Source organism: Rhineura floridana, chromosome 8 (assembly GCF_030035675.1).
Source record: "Rhineura floridana isolate rRhiFlo1 chromosome 8, rRhiFlo1.hap2, whole genome shotgun sequence".
NCBI classification, from domain to species: domain Eukaryota; kingdom Metazoa; phylum Chordata; class Lepidosauria; order Squamata; family Rhineuridae; genus Rhineura; species Rhineura floridana.
The window spans coordinates 132,108,335-132,125,778 of NC_084487.1; the positions used below are offsets into that span (position 1 = coordinate 132,108,335).

At 44.3% G+C, this 17,444-nt stretch overlaps 1 protein-coding gene across 10 annotated transcripts in view; it reads right to left on the bottom strand.

The window, feature by feature from the left end:
• Positions 1-13,908: 13,908 nt before the first annotated feature.
• Positions 13,909-17,444, bottom strand: part of WFS1 (wolframin ER transmembrane glycoprotein) — a 75,300-nt gene continuing 71,764 nt past the window's right edge. For all 10 annotated transcript variants that reach the window (XM_061582544.1, XM_061582541.1, XM_061582545.1 and 7 more), the window contains one exon: positions 13,909-16,324. In XM_061582544.1, coding sequence (XP_061438528.1) covers positions 14,519-16,324 — 1,806 coding nt within the window. In that variant the 3' untranslated portion in view covers positions 13,909-14,518. The remainder of the gene's footprint in view (positions 16,325-17,444) is intronic.

Sequence of the window (17,444 nt, forward strand, 5' to 3'; positions counted from 1 at the left end):
ATTGAGCCAAAATAGGAATTGACCGTTTCTGCCTTTTCTTTGTCATCTGTTATCATTTTGCCATCCTCATCAGTAGTGTAGTGGCAAATTCAGAAGTGCAGGGTCCCTTCATGATACATCCATGCCCCCCTTATTTGCTGCTGGGTTGAGAATGAGATCCTTTTTAATGCTTTCTTCCACAATTGCAGATGTTCCTAGGAGCCTATAAGCATGAAAGAGTGTTAGCTACTAAGAAGAGTCTTCTCAGTGGCTGACTTACCTCATTTCACTCTGATTGGCTCCAATCAGCAGGAACAGACAAGGAAACATGCTAACACCCTCTGCTTTCATGATGATTGGCTCGTAGGATGCTGGAGACATAGGGATCCTGCGGGGATGTTGCTCCCCAAAAAGTAGAATGACTAAGCCCCAGACAACTACACCCCTGATCCAAATTGAGTAGCTGTACCACCATTTCTCTGTCTTTTACTATGGATGTACCTGAAGAAAGTTTTTTTTTGTTGCTTTTGGCATCTCTCATCAGCTCATTCTTTTATTATTTATTTATTAAATTTATTAGTCACCCATCTGGCTGGTTGTCCAGCCACTCTGGGCGACGTACAAGATAAAAAACAATACATTAAAATGTTAAAATTTAAAACCATAACAGTAAAAACCTAACCCACCCCAAAAGCCTGCCTGAAGAGCCAGGTCTTCAAGGCCCGGCGGAAGCTCATCGTAGAAGGGGCATGGCGGAGATCATCTGGGAGAGAGTTCCACAGGGTGGGGGCCACTATTGAAAAAGCCCTCTCTCTAGTCCTCATCAGTCTAGCTGTTTTAACCAGTGGGATCGAGAGAAGGTCTTCTGAGGCTGATCTTGTTGAGCAGCATCCCTGACGATGCTGGAGGCGCTCCTTCAGATAGACTGGGCTAAAACCATGTAGGGTTTTAAAGGTCAAAACCAACACCTTGAATTGGGCCTGGTAAACATTCTTAGCTTTAGCCTTCCTGATGCCATCCCTGCAATTCCTTGCTACCTGTCTGTACTCTGCTTTTGTGATCTGGCCTTCCTTCCACTTTCTGTATGTGTCTTTTTTTGTTTTCAGGTCATCTTTAAGCTTTCTGTAAAGCCACATTGATTTCTTCTACTGTCTTTCCCCATTTTTCCTTGATGCAATTGTTTGTCATTGTGCCTTTAGAATTTCCTCTTTTAGAAACTCCCACCCATCTTGGACTCCTTTTCTCATTAGGGTCACTTGCCATGGAACCGTACTTACCATTGTTCTGAGTTTATTAAAATTGGCTTTCCTGAAGTCCAGGGTACACATATGGCTACCCTCAGCTTTTGCTTCCTTTAAAATCAAGAACTCCAGTATAGTGTGGTCACTTTCCCCCAGAGTTCCCGTAACTGACACTTCATCCACCAAGTCATGTCTGTTGGTTAGAATCGAGTCCAGGACAGCTGATCCTCTAGTTGCTTCCTCCACTTTCTGTAGGAGAAAATTATTTCCAACACAAATCAGGAATTTCTTGGAGGGGCCATGTTTGGCAGAATTTGTCTCCCAACAGATATCAGGATAATAGAAGTCCCCCCATTACTACTGCATCATGTCTCCTCAAAACATTGGCAGTTTGCTTTGTAAGAGTTTCATCCTCATCTTCTCCGTGATTGGGTTGTCGGTAGTAGACTCCAACTACCATGTTCCTTTTATCCCTTGCCCCATTAATTTTAATCCAGACACTCTTGGTGGAGCTACTAAGCTCATCCTCCTGTATTTCTGTGCAGGAATATACAGGCATAGCCTTGCTATAACATACATGCTCCATCCATATGCCTGTATTTCTCCAGAAACGCAGCGCATCAGCAGAGGCTTTAGCGCGTGGGGGTGGAAATAGACACGATCACGCCACCGCAAATCAGCTGGGAGGCGCGATCGCGATCAGCTGGGAGGCACAGCAGCGCAGCAGCAGAGGCTTTAGCGCAGGGCTCTGAGGCTCTGCATGAAGGAGAGGTAAAAAAAGTTTTAAAAGGTAGTGCTTCACTTTAAGGACATTTTCGGTTTATGTACTCGCTCTGGTCCCATTGAGTACGTTAATGCGAGGTATTACTGTATATTTTTAACATATAGTGTGACTCCACCTTCCTTTTTGTTCCTTCTGTTTTTTTTGAACAAGTTATATCCTTCAATTGCTGTATTCCAATCATGGGAGTCATCCCACCAAGTTTCAGTTATACCTATTGAGTTGTATTTACTCTCCTGTATTAAGAGTTCAAGTTCTAAGAGCAATGAGACAAGGAACAGAAGCACATAAGTTCTACGAACAATGGTATAGCTTTATTGTATTTGTTAGTCAAAGTGATGGGGCTTGCAAGCCTCCAGCCTCGCATGGTCAGATTTGGCGGTCCACATTAGGATAACCTCTGTAAAATAAAACAGGAGAATAATTAATTTAATTCATACTTACCTTCGTAGAGCATTACATTTATAATAATTCTTACTGATAACTATACTATTTTCTCTCACTGTTTTATAAGTTATATTTGTTTTGTATTCTGTTTTATCCAAAACCAATAAAAACATTTTAAATAGAGTTTCAAGTTTATCCTGTTTGTTTCCCATACTCTGGGCATTAGTATACAGACATCGAAGACCATGTGACTTACGGCCTGGCTTCCTTCCTACATTTTTATGAAGACTATTCCTGGGCTCCATTAGAGCCATACCCTCAGTTCCTCTTACTGTGCACAAGCCTTTGTTTGTCATTACCGCCAAGTTTATGTTCCCCTCTCCCTTAGGATTCAGTTTAAAGCTCTCCTGATGAATTTCTCCATGTTGTGGCCAAACATATTCTTCCCAGTCCTTGTGAGGTGCAACCCATCACTTGCCAGCAGTCCATCTTCCAGGAAGTGTAGCCTGTGGTCCCAGAATCCAAATCTCTCATGTCAGCACCACCTTCGTAGCCAGTCATTCACCCGGGGTGTTTTTCTTTCCCTTTCCACTGCTCTTCTAAATACCAGAGGGATGGACAAGAAAACTATCTGGGCCGCAAAGTCCTTGAGTTTCCTTCCCAGAGCTTCAAAGTGTGATGTGATTTCTTCATGGCTCCACTTGGCAGTATCACTCATTCCCACATAGATAAGAAGGGATATCTGTCAGTGGGCTTTATGAGCAATGGCAACCCTTCCTCCACATCTATTTGTAAGCCGCCCTGAGTTCCAGTTTGGAAAAAGGGTGGGGTAAAAATAAAGTTTCAATTCAATTCAGTTCACATCTCTAATTCATCCTCCAAGCATATCTGGCGAGTCCACAGATCTTCTCAGCATACTTGGGTTTCAATGCCACGCAGTAGGCAGTCTCCCACTACTTCTACTCTTCTCTTCTTCCTGTCATGGGGCATGGTTTCATTGCCTCTGTTTGACTGAGTTTCAGCCTCTTGCTCGCTGTCGCACGGGGTCTCCTGTAATTCCGCCCCTGCAGACTGTGCTCCAGTCTCATCCTCAAGTGCTTGGAAGTGGTTCCACAGTTCCACTGGTGAAGGGTGTCTTCTTGCTCTTCTGCTCCAGTCACCCTTTCCCACAGTGTTTCCTCCACTTTGTTGTTACTCTCCACAATAGTCTCTTCTTCTGCTTCAAATGCTATTGCTCTTCCACCTCCTGTACTTCTCTTTGCTGTTGTTGTTCCAGTGTTCTAAGAACTCTTCATCTTTTCTTATACTCTTCAGTGTGGCCACCACTGTTCCAGGCCCCTCACTTTTTCTTCCAACAGCGCCGCCAGCTTGCACTTGTTGCCAGTGTATGTCATGTTGTTTTCAGGCAAGAAAACAAACATGGTACACACCTTGCAGGTCACTACCACTGGAGTGTCCTTCCTATTCAAGAACATTCAGGAACATTACAAATCTGAAAATTTGGAGAATGAATCTGTTACTTGGTATGAGTTGCAAGCAATAAGACATACTAAAGAAATACACCCATCATTGTATGACATATGTAACATAAGCTTTACTGAACTGGTGGACCACACCAAATGCCTGCCTGCTGTTGAGATGGCCATCCTCACAGTACTTCCCCTGCCCCCAGTTACAACATGCACAACTGAATAACTCTTTTAGCGCTTTGTGCAGTGTGAAGATTCAACAATAAGTGAAGATTGATTGTCTGGCTTGTGTTTGTTGAGTGTCCTTAGAGAAAAGTAGTTTTGAAGGACACTGACAGTTGTTAAAAGACTCCTGTTCTTGTCACAGAGCTACAATTTTCAGAGTGATTTAACAGTCAGTCCCACAGAACTCTGAGAATTGTAGCTCTGTGAGAGAAATTGGGTCTCCTAACATCTCTCAGCACCTTCACAAACTACACTTCCCAAGATTCTTTGGGGGAAGCCATCACTAAAGTGGAATAAAAGGGGAATAAATGTATGTGTCCTGCCCGAAGTCGAAAGATCCAGTCTCAGATGCAGCTGTGATTTTTTCTCTTTTTATTAAAGTTACAGTTAAATCAAAAGCAGTGCGCCTCATTAACCTAACTAAGCTTTCTAGAAACTTTTGCCCTGACTAACTCTGACTAAGCATGACTTTGCAGAGCTTTGACATTGACTCAGCAACAAACCCCTCCCCTGTGTCAACTTAAGTAGGCTTGGCTTTCACGCATAAACATTAGCTCCTCCTCAACATCTATTGAATCTCCCACTTCAGCCGCCACCAAGCATGGGGCAAAGGAGGCTAGGACTCAGCTTCCCCCTCTGAGAGTTGTGGGCTGTTGGTTTGCTCAACCGTGGGAAGCTATGGAGTGCCTGGCTCGGAAATGACAGGTGAAGCAGGTGGCACCTCTGATGCGGGTGCAGGTACTGGGCGAGTGTCTAATGGAGCAGTCTCCAATGGGGCAGTCTCTGATAAATCTGGTTGCACTTCAGCGGGGGGGCAGAGTCAGAGGAGTCAAGCTATCAGTGACAGGCATCTGCATGCTCTGGGGTCTAACCCTGCTGCTAATCCCTTCCCCCAGCTCATCATCCCAATCCTCAAAATCAGAGTCTGGTGTCTCAAAGCCTCCCCTCCAACCTGGGTCACAACATAATCCCCACTCTCATGCCGATTCCCCTCCACACCCTGGGGCTTTGGCTTGTCCAGGTAAGCATCATGAAGCTCTCTTACCAAGTCTGGCATGTGAACATCGGCCGCTGCCTCCCAATATCTTTCCTCCAGACAAAGTCCCCTCCAATGGATCAGGTATTGCAACTTTCCCCGGTGCTGGCGAGAGTATAGGATCTGGTCCACCTCAAACACCTCCTGACCATCGATCAAGATGGGAGGAGGTGGAGTCTTGGGTGCTCAGTGGGGGTCTGGCATTTTCTCTGGGGTTAACAAGGACTGATGAAAGATGGGATGGATCTTGAGAGAAGCAGGTAAACATAAATGAAACGCCACTGGGTTGATTTGAGCCTCCATGTCAAAGGGTCCCAGTCTTCGAGCCACACCTTGTTTCCAACCTGTATCTCTGGGCCAGGCTGGCAGTGTTGATCCGCCACCCGTTTGCAGTCACCTTTTACCAGTGAAAGTTGCTCCTGTAGTAACTGATGCATTGCCTGCAATTCTTGCACAAACTATGCCACCGCTGGGACAGCCGGGATAGAGCCGGGGGTGGCAAAAGTGCACAGGTGGAATCCAAAGTTGGCAAAAAAATGACATCTGATGAGTACACGCATGTACTGAGTTATTGTAGGCAAACTCTGCTAGGGCAATAATGACACCTAGTTGTCTTGCTGATAATTTACATAGCAGCAGAGATAGTGTTCCAAAGTAGCATCCACTTTCTCTGTCCATCAGTCTGGGGGTGGTGTGTGGATGACAGCCTTAACTCACTCTGTAGCAATTGCCATAATGCGCGCCAGAATGGAGCTGTGAACCGGGCTGCCTGGTCCAAAACCAAACTTGTGGGGAGACCATGCAGATGAAACGTGCTCTACAAACAGTTGGGCAGTCTCTTGGGCAGTTGGCAGGCCAGCACAGGGGATGAAGGGAGCCATTTTGCTGAAAGCATGCACGACCACCAAAATAGTCATCTTCCCCTGGGAAGCAGGTAAGTCTGTGATGAAGTCCAAAGTCACCATTCACCAGGGTCCCTTGGGCATGGGAAGAGGCTTCAGCAAACCCGCAGGTCACCCTGGGTCATGTTTTGCCCTTGTGTATGTTGGACAAGATTGAACATACCTCTCTACATCATGTTTAACCCTTGGCCACCAAAAGTCTCGTGTGACAGCCTGCAACATTTTAAAAACCTCAAAATGTCCGGCAATGGGGGTATCATGACACTGGCAGATCTCCTGGGCATCCAACTCTCCTGGAGGTACATACAGAGTCTCATAGTGATAGATCAGCCCAGCTCGACAGAAGAATCCCAGCACACAGTCTTGCTGTGATTGTTCCAGTTCCCGCACCCGCTTCTGAGCATATGGGTCTTATTCTTAGGCTCTGCGCAGTTCCTAGAACCACAGATCAGGGCAACTGGCTGTGACCATCTTTTCCAAGGGGGTGATGTGACGTAATTGCATGGTAGGCTGGGTTTCCTGGTACACAGGCTTGCAGGATAATGCATCCGCCTGGCGGTTCTGAGCCTAGGAAATGTAACTGATGTGGAAGTGGAAACTGGCAAAGAACTGCACTCACTGAACCTACTGCTGATTCAGCTTGCAGGCTCTCTGTAAACTTTCTAGGTTTCTGTGATCGGTACGAACCTCCACTTCGTGCTGCGTCCCCTCCGGGTCTCAAAAGCATCATGAATGGCCAATTCCTTCTCCCAATTCCTTCTCCCTTGTTACTTCCTCAAGAAGTAAGCACAGGATTGTAAACCCCCCTCCTTTTTGGCTGGCTGTCATAATGCTCCGATGGCAATGTCCAAGGCATCACTTTCCACCATAAAGGGTTGCTGTGGAGTATGGGTGAGAGGAAAACAGCCACTTCAGATCTTAAATGCTTGTTGAGCCACTTTGGACCAATGAAAGGGTCCAGAACCTTTCAGACAGTCAGTAAGTGGGGCAATCAGGTTCAAGAAAGCTGCAATGAAGCACCAGTAGTAGTTAGCAAACCTCAAGAAATGCTGAAGGTCATTCTTGGTTCTGGGAGAGTTCTAAGAGAGCACGCAGTGCATTTTCTCCGTGTCCATCTCAACTTCTGTGGAAGAGATGCGGTAGCCCCGGAACTCCAAAGTGGTCAGGTCAAACCCACACTTCTCCAGCTTTACGTACAGGTGATGCTCTCTCAATCTCTGTGACACTGCCTTCACATGTGCCTTGTGATGCTCAAGGGAGTCAGAGTAAATAAGAATGTCATCTAAATAGACTATCATGAAGCGGCCCAAGCAGTCCCGGAAGATGTCATTTGTGAAATTTTGGAAGACAGCTGAACCATTTGACAAGCCAAATGGCATGACTGGATATTCAAAGTGTCCATAATGGGTCTTGATGGCAGTTTTTCACTTATCCTGAATCCTGATCAAATTGTAAGCTCTGTGTAAATCCAGCTTGGTGTAGATTTCAGCTGACTGTAGACGCTCTAGCATCTCACTGATAAGAGGCAGGGTGTATCTGTTGGGGACAGTAATTCTGTTCATCTCCCTGTAATCCTGACAAGGACATAGCTCACCATTTTTCTTCTTGACAAACAGCAATGGGGTGTCAGCGGGGGACTTGGATGGTGGTATGAAACCTTGCTGTAAATTGGTGTTCAGGAACTCCCTCAGCGCCACCAACTCTGGCTCTGACAGGGAATAGATGTGCCCTGAAGGGATGCTAGCCCTCGACAACAAGTCTATTGCACAGTCATAAGGGTGGTGAGGGGGCAACTGGTCAGCTTCCTTTTTGTCAACCACATCTTTAAAGTCTTGGTACTTTTCAGGCAGCTGCACCTCCTCTGGTGGGGAGGTAGCTGCCAACATTACAGGGTTGGGTTTATCGGGGGGCTGGCAGTGCTGCTCACAGTATTTCAGTTGAAATGTCACAGTAGCCTCCTTCCAAGAGATGATGGGATCATGCTGGGCCAACCAGGTCATGCCTAACACCGCAGGGAAGCGAGGCAGAGCTGCCATACCTTTCCTTTCCACATCCTTTCCACATGTCCAGGTATCTCCACTCTCAGGGGATTGGTGGCTCTGATGACACTTCCTGACCTCAGCAGCCAGTTGTCTATGGTCTCCACTTACAGCAGCAACCCATGCTCCATGATTGGCACGTGGTGTTTTTTTTTTAGCAAAGTTCAGATCCATGAAGTTGGTGGAAGCACCTGAATCCACCAGCGCAAGTACTTGGATATCTGGACCCTCTGGCAAGCCCAAGTGAATGGGTAGATGCAAGGCAGACTTTGGCAGGACAGGCTGTTCCTAAGGTCTCTGACTCAAAGTCATTCCCAGCTTTTGGACCTCTACAAGAGCTGGGACTTATAGTTTTCCTGCACCAGCACCTTCTCCAACGTGGTCAGGCAAGATTTGGCCATATGCCCTGCCTTCCCACAATATAAACACACCCCCTCCTTTCGATGCTTCTTCTTCTCAGCCTCTGTCAGGTCTGGCCAAGCTCCCCCTAGTTGCATGGGCTCCACCCTGGACTGCAGTGAGGTTCCCACACTGGGAGTGAAGTGGGCATGAGGGCGGGGGGTTGGAAGCACGGCTCTGGCCGATTCAGCTTGGCGCTCCTGGCAGCAGCCGTCAAACCAGCTGTCTATCTGCAAACACAGCTAGATGAGAGCTGATAAGGATCCAGGCGGTGTGGTGTGTACCAACTTCTCCAGAATCTCTTCACTAAGACCTTCTTGGTAGTGATACATCAAGGCTGATTCGTTCCAGTCCTCCTCCTGAGCCAGGATTCGAAAGGCATTGGTATAAATGGTCACAGAGTCCTTGCCCTGCTGCAGCTTTCCCAGTCAATGTGACACAGAGGCTTTCCTCTAAAGATCTCCTCCATCTCCCTTACAAAATTGTTGAACTGGTTTGGCATAGGGTTGTTTCAAGCAGGGGAGTCACTCACTGAGCTGCCTCCCCCTTTAGAAAACTAATGACAAAAGCCACTTTTAAGGCATCATTAGGAAAGTCCAACTGTCTCACACAGATATATGACTCACACTGGGCTATGAACGTAGCAGACAGCTCCTTGTTCCTGTTGTAGTGACAGGGATTTGCTCTGGGGTCTAACCCTGCTGCTAGTCCCTTCCCGCAGCTCATAATCCCAACCTCAAAGTCAGAGTCTGGCATCTCGAAGCCTCTGCTTCCCAACCTGGGTCACAACTAGGGATGCCAGATCTCCAGCAAACGGCCGGAGTCTCTGACCCCACCCTTGGCTTTCTCACCTCCGGCCAGAATTGCCTCCATGTTGTGTAATCTCCAGTTTTCGGCTGGAGTCTCCGGTTTTGGGGGGGCCCTCCAGCTCTCTGGCTAGCACCCATTAATCTCTGGACTGTCAGCTTCAATTTTTTTAAAAAAGTAAGTTTCTAGCTGGTCTAGATCCCGAGATATACACCAAAATGTCAACCGCCCCCACGCGACTTTTTTTTTTACAGATCCTTGCTCTAGCTACAACTCCCATCAGCCCAATCCAGTGCCATGCTGGCTGGGGCTGATGGGAGTTGTAGTTTAAAAAATTAACTTTTCAAAGCTCTGGCGGCAACCCCAACCTTTCACGATTGTAGCCAATGAAGCCAGGGTTGTGACTTGTTGATCCAGGCATGCCCAGGCTCAACGTCAGAAAATGGTGGCTTTAAGATTATTGCAGTTTGCGTAAGTAATATGGCTTAACGTTTTTCCCCCTCTTCTGTCCAAGAGTCAGACCCTGGGCTATGAAATATGAAATATTTAATCCAGTATCTGCTTTTATGGGAGTAAAGCCATTTCTGGGAGTAAAGCATGTACCTGGAGTAAACCCCATTGAACTCCATTAGGACTTACTTTTGAGTAGACATGGTTAGCTAAGATTGTGCTGTAAATTAATGGGACTTCTGAGTAAACATAGTGCAGACTTGTGTTTGTGTTGTAAATCTTTCTCTCTCCCTCCAATCCTATTTTTAAAGAAATTAGGCAGGGTTTATCACAGTTTTTATTATGTAGGAAACTAATACTGATTTTTTTTAAAAATGAAGTTATTTATTTATTTATTATTTGATTTATATCCCGCCCTTCCTCCCAGTAGGAGCCCAGGGTGGCAAACAAAAGCACTAAAAACACTTTAAAAATCATAAAAACAGACTTTAAAATATATTAAAACAAAACATATTTAAAAACATTTTTAAAAGCTTTAAAAACATTTTTTTTAAAAGAAAAGGTTTAAAAACATTAAAAAGCAATTCCAACACAGACACAGACTGGGATAAGGTCTCAACTTAAAAGACTTGTTAAAAGAACAAGTTCCTTGTCACTTCAGGGTACAGTTTTCCCTGGTTGAGTAAGCCCCATTGAATACATTGGGACTTGCTTCTATAAATATCTTTACAGGTTGTGTAAATAATAAACATATTTGATAGTCATGCTTATATAAATATTTTCATAGAATCATAGAATAGTAGAGTTGGAAGGGGTCTATAAGGCCATCGTCCAACCCCCTGCTCAATGCAGGAATCCAAATCAAAGCATTCCCGACAGGTGTCTGTCCAGCTGCCTCTTGAATGCCTCCAGTGTTGGAGAGCACACTACCTCTCTAGTAATTGGTTCCATTGTCATATGGCTCTAACAGTTAGGAAGCTTTTCCTGATGTCCAGTTGAAATCTGGCTCCTTTCAACTTGAGCCCATTATTCTGTGTCCTGCACTCTGGGACAATCGAGAAGAGATCCCGGCCCTCCTCTGTGTGGCAACCTTTCAAGTACTTGAAGAGTTTGCACTGGCTGCCAATTTGTTTCCGGGCCAGATTCAAGGTGCTGGTACTGACCTATAAAGCCCTACACGGTGTGGGCCCGCAATACCTGATGGAACGCCTCTCCCGCTATGAACCTACCCGTGCACTTCGTTCGACATCTAAGGCCCTCTTCCGAGTACCGAGTCATCGAAAAGCTCGGAGGATAATGACAAGATCCAGGGCCTTTTCTGTGGTGGCCCCCCAAATTGTGGAACAGTCTCCCCGAGGAGGTACGCCTGGCGCCTACGTTGTTATCTTTTCGGCGCCAGGCTAAAACCTTCCTATTCTCCCAGGCATTTTAAATGCATTTTAAATACATTTTAAATATATTTAATATATTTTTAAGTATTCTGATGTGTTAATTGCTTTAGTTGTTTTGATATTGTTTAGCGCACTTGTATTTTATATTGTACTTTTATGTGTTGTACACCGCCCAGGGAGCCATCGGTTATGGGCGGTCTAAAAATGAAACTAAATAAATAAATAAAGAGTGCTATCTCCCCTCAGTCTTCTCTTCTCAAGGCTACACATGCCCAATTCTTTCAGTCTCTCCTCATAGGGCTTTGTTTCCAGTCCCGAGCATCCTTGTTGCCCTCCTCTGAACCTGTTCCAGTTTGTCTGCATCCTTCTTGAAGTGCAGAGACCAGAACTGGATGCAGCACTCAAGATGAGGCCTAACCAATGCTGAATAGAGGGGAACTAATACTTCACATGATTTGGAAACTATACTTCTGTTAATACAGCCTGATATAGCATTTGCCTTTTTTGCAGCCACATCACACTCTTGGCTCATATTCAGCTGGTGATCAACAATTCCAAGATCCTTCTCACATGTCGTACTGCTGAGCCAAGTATCCCCCATCTTATAACTGTGCATTGGGTTTCTTTTTCCTAAGTGTAGAACTTTGCATTTATCCCTGTTGAATTTCATTCTGTTGTTTTCAGCCCAATGCTCCAGCCTATCAAGGTCCCTTTGAATTTTCTTTCTGTCTTCCATGGTATTAGCTATGCCCCCCAATTTTGTATCATCTGCAAATTTGATAAGCATGCTCTGTACCTCCTCATCCAAGTCGTTAATAAAAATGTTGAAGAGCACTGGGCCCAGGACCGAGCCCTGTGGTACCCCACTCGTTACTTCCACCCAGTTTTGTCATGCTGTGTCCCTATAAGTATCCGATTTCATACTATGGTTGTACAATACTTCCTTTACATTTTAAGTATGCCTTGGGGTAGTCATGGTTCTCCATTGTTTTCATCCTGAGGGGCAGATAGGCTGAGAGATGGTGAGTAGCCCATGGTCACCCACTACAGTTTATAGCTCATTTCCATTTTGAACAATTAATTAAAACAATTTACATGCAGGCAAAATTCATTAAGTGGATTCACACAATATGTGTAAAGCACATCCAACTCGCATTTAAAGCGCATGACTTCCCCTAAAGAATTCTGGGAAGTGTCATTTCCCCCTCACAGTTATAGTTCTCACCACTCTTAACAAACTGCAGTTCCCATGATTCTGTGGTGGGATTCATGTGCTTCAAATGGGTGTTGAATGTGCTTTAAAGGAATGGTGTGGATCTGCCCTAGGTATGATGTTCATTCAAGAGTGAATTGAAAAGAACAAATTTTAAAAGATACTTCTTAATCTAACTCATTTCTCAGACCTCTTTCTGAAGTAAAGGGTCAAATCTGTAAAAACGTTTGGAGCAGCCACGTTAAAAGGGCAGGGTATTGCAGGCAGGGGGTTGCCAACCCTGCTTGGATATGGATGTCTTTGCAGAGGAACCCTAGTCAAGGTTTACCAACAGCACAGTCCAAACTATATCTACTCAGAAGTCAGTCCTGTTGAGTTCTATGGGGCTTAATCCCTTAGTAAGTGTGTTTAGAATTGCAGCCTTCAGGAGCCTCCATCTTTACTCCCCAAAGCTCCCATCTAACATCTCCACAACACTAGGCTCCTTTGTCTCTGCAGTGGCTTTCTGGTGACTGCCCTGGCCTGAAGGCACTTAACCCTTATTGCTGAAAGCAAGTAGGCTAGATTAAATGTTCCCTACCCAGGCTCCATCTTTTAGCTAAGATTTCTATCTTAATTTCCAATCAGAGATTTTTTTTAATTGTATGCTCCAAGCAACTGTGAATGCTTAATGTATCATGCTTAATGACATCACTCAGGCCCGCCCCATGACATCACTCGGGCCCACCCCGTGACATCACTCGGGCCCGCCCCTCAAATCTCAGGTTTTGGGATGCTTCTGACTTGGCAACCCTAATTAGGATATCTCTAGGACGTCCCCCCCCTTTGGTTTCGAAAATAAAGCTCTGTGAGCTCTCTCAATATCTTCTTCTGTCAGTTTCACCTCAGGAAATCAATCGTTCAGCCACATTACCAAGTCCTTTAGTAAAGATTCCTTTGTTTCTCCCGCTTGTTCAATGGCCCCTCTCACTCTCAGATTCTGGTGTCGAGAGCTTCTTTATATTATTGTGCTCTAGTGACAGGGCTTTAATGGCCGCCTTGTGCTTCATTCCCTGCTCCTGCACCTCCGCTGTTACTTGTGCGGTTTCTTTTACTTGAGTTGCTAATTTTTTAACTTCTTGCTGTAGAGGACATATAGTTTTCTCCCATTCAGAAAACATGTCCTCTCTAAATTTTTCCAGAATATCAGACATGAGAACGTCTACCTTACCGCTCCTAGGGGCCTTTGGAGACATGGCAGCGTTTATATCGTCTTCTCTCCGGTGTTTCAGGCCTCCTGCTAGATCCTGGTGAGGGTTTGCTTGAGGTTCCAAATTTTTAGCACACTGTATGCTCTCAATCATCAGAAAGGCAAAACACCTCTTTGTGAAATTCAGTTGAAGGCTTGGGTGGTTTAAAAGCTTAAAAATTAGTCCTGGGAGTAGCGACAGCAGACCTAAGATGCCATCTTTGTTGGGTGATGTCACCTCCCCCACAAAATATTCTCTTGATATTAAACACATTAAACAAAACTGATGTAGTGTCTAGAATGGTAGGTGTGTGAGAGGAAAGTGTATTCAAATAAGACTACAAAGCTTTATACTACAGGTTTTGAATCTTTGTTTAATTTTATGTTTCTAATTCACAAATACAGACCATTAGCCAGATATTCATTTCCATCTCCAGGGCAAATTTCTATATATTAGCTGTTCAGACTTTCCATTCTAATCATTCAAGTATTCTAACAAAACCAAATTCCTTTTTTAATGAATAATACTTTCAATGAAACTTAAAACTGGTGACTGAGTTAAAGTCTGTCCTTCTTGAACAACTTACACTTTACCTCCAAACAGCTTATGCAAATCATGTATTCAACCTCATAGCACAGTTAATATTTTTCTATGAATCACAGCATAACTGACACAAAACTGTGGTCACTCATGAGGTCAGCTTTAAGGTATATATATAGAAGTGTACAAAAGCAGAAAAATAAAGTGTTTTCAATATCTCTAGTTGATGTTAAACGTCAACTCTTGTAGGAAACATTGTTCATGCTCTTAATATGCAGATAAAGTGAGTTTTTCACATATAGGGTTAGGGTTAGGGTAACTCTAGCACAGGAATTACTAAGATGGCATCGTGCACCATATTCAAAACTATTTGCATTAAATTTAAACATTGCCAATTCTTTAGTTGTGCAGGTATTATAAATAAAATTCATCATGCAACTGACAAAAATGGGGAAAAGAAAAAATCAAAGGCAAATCTGAGAGCTTTCTGAACGGTGCTTCTCCAGTCATGCTCTACTTTCACATGCCTTCCTGCAGGTGAAAGTTTAGACATGCAATTTAAGCATGAGATGGCTTTCAGCTCAAATACAGGCCATTTGCTGCCAAGACGGCCTTCCAGAATGGTGCTGAACTCAATTGTGCTTCCTTGTCTCAAGTTCAGCAATACTTTCTTAAACTCATTGCTTGCCTTCAGCACAATATCTTTGGTTACATCCTCCTCCATAACCTTACTTGCATTAACACTATTGAAAGGCATGCCAACTGTTATTTCAAATTTATAGCGATCAAACCTTTTCATGTGACAGTCATGTTTTGTTAGAAACTTTAGACGACAGAGTTCCTCCTCTTCCAGGGTAACCTTTTGGGGGTCACATGCTGGATAGGTTTCACCATACAAGCATCTCAACCAGCCACCAATAAAAAGGGGAAGCATGTTTATTGCTGATTCTGCACTATTGTCGATCTCGGTAACTCTCACGTATTTGAAGCGTCCTGTCCAAGTCACTCTATGGCCCTCTAAATGACTGCATAAGATCTGGGTGCGTGCCATGTTGGTTTCCTTCCAAGCCCGTGGCCCACACAAAAACCCATACTGATTCCATGTCAAGGTGGAGTTGTACACTTTCATGCCCTCTGAGCGGTACACATAACACCAACAGAACAACACTATGGCAGTAAGCCACACCAAAATAAGTTTAACTATTGAACTCTTTGTGAGGGATTTCACAATTTCAATCACAGAGATGCTGGCCCTTGTCCACCACCGGAAAAGCAACGGAATAGCACATAACACAAGAGTTACCATAATTTTCACTAGCTCTAATGTTATGAACCATTTGATGAAGTGGACAAGACACATTAGTGCAATGCCTACCGCTAGAATAGGAAGAGCAAACAGGAACAAGAAGTAACCAATTGAGGCACGAATTAGCCCAATACCAGATGATTCTTGTAAAACAACCACTGAGAGTTCACACCACATGAAACACACTAAATAAGGAACCAGGTAGCAATACGTGCCTTTAAAATTCCGCATCTGTGCCATTCTAAAGAACAGGTAAAACAGATACAAAAATAAAAGGCAAGGAATGCTCACATTCAGGACAAAGAAGTGGCCAACAGGAATACTGTAAAAGGTTTTCCCCAATAGCTTCAAATGGCCCAAATGTAGAGGTACAACCTGCAATAACGAGAGGCAGCCTGCAGCAACCTCTGTTAGTAATGCTCTTCGCGTGTAGGGTTCAGCACTCGTGCCCAAACTAATGTAACTTGTCACCATGAAGAAAACAGAGATTGTAGCCAGCTCTGAGCGTGGTATCCAGTCCTTACTAGCTATAGGGAAGGAAAAAATGACAAAGAACACCGAGAGAAGGAAGTAAAGGTATGGCTCTAAATGGTTCCAGCCAAAGTTCACTTCTGCTTCCTCGACATCTAGGTTCGGTTCAAAACGAAGCAGCAAGTCAGTGAGGGTGCGGAAGTTTTCCCAAGCTTTACTATCTTGGAATACTTTCAGGGTGCAAATCACCATGGAAATGAAGGAGAGATAGAAGATAACTAATGGGATAAAAAATGCAAAGAAGTCAATAGTCAGGTTACTGATGATGAAGAAGAATATGAGTGCGTTGATGTGGTGTGTTGGAATAATACTGGACAGCCAATGCATTCCTGCTTTAGATGCAATATCTATAAGGTGCTCTTTGATTTCCATAATGGCATGAAGAGGATACTTTATGACCTGTAAAGGAAGAAAATACAGTTCACTCAACAGCTTTTTTGTAGCACCTGGACAGAATGGGAAATCAAACCAAACCTGATCTACTGTGGGGGTTTTTATTAACAGGCTGATTGTGATAGCAAATGTGTTGGGCTAGTGTCCCCCAACATTCCAAAACACACCACCACTTCATTCCATCTAATAGTGAAGTCAGGTTAAATGAAGCCAGCTGGGGAGGAAGGAACCTTGTTTTGACACACCATGGAGAACTCCCCACATACACAGAAGTTTGTAAATGAAAAGTTGTAAAAAACAAACAAAAAACAAACCCCAAATGCCTGACAAGGACCAGGAGGTACAGAAAGTTGATGGCAGATGAGCCTATAAATAGAAATAAAAGGGACACAAAGAAACCAGATGCCAGGCAGATTATGTGGATTTATCAATTGAGTCTATGTCTCAAAACAGCTGAGACAGAATTTAGGCTGTCAATTAAAAACCAAGCCCTTCAAAAGGAAAATGGTGAGTCAGGAAATGGACCGGCTCAAGCTCCTTATAGTAGGTATCCTGCAAGGAGCAGGAAGATGCATGCTGAGAGAGGCACAAGCACACTACACACACACAATCTACTGTATAATTCTTTTAGGAAAGGACAAAATAGACTTCTTTGGTTTCTCACACTACAAAACCTTGGGCCCTCTCAACATATAGTTATAAAATGCGCAAGTTTGGATCTGGCAACTCTCTAGTGCCATATAGCAGAGCAACGGAAGGTCTGGTGGGGGGGGGAGGGGAAAAGCGGAAGAGAAGAAAAAAACCATTATCTCCCCACGCCTTCTCCTCCAAGCCTCCACAGCACTGCAAGTCTTCTAATTCAAGGCTGTCTGTACCCCTGAATAAGAACAGAGCAAGAGGAAGGGAGGATGTACTGCAACACTGTGTTACAGCTCCTATTTCTAAATTACCCAAGTAGAAAAAGATTATGCTTGGATTCTTTTGCAATTCAAAGAACAGAGCTTCAATGCCCAATTAATTCTGATGCAAATAACCCCTTATTTAACTTCATACTTTAAAACCAAGTACCCCTGAATAATCAAAGGATTCTTGAGCCATCAGATTCAGTGCTGGAGAGGTAGTATAT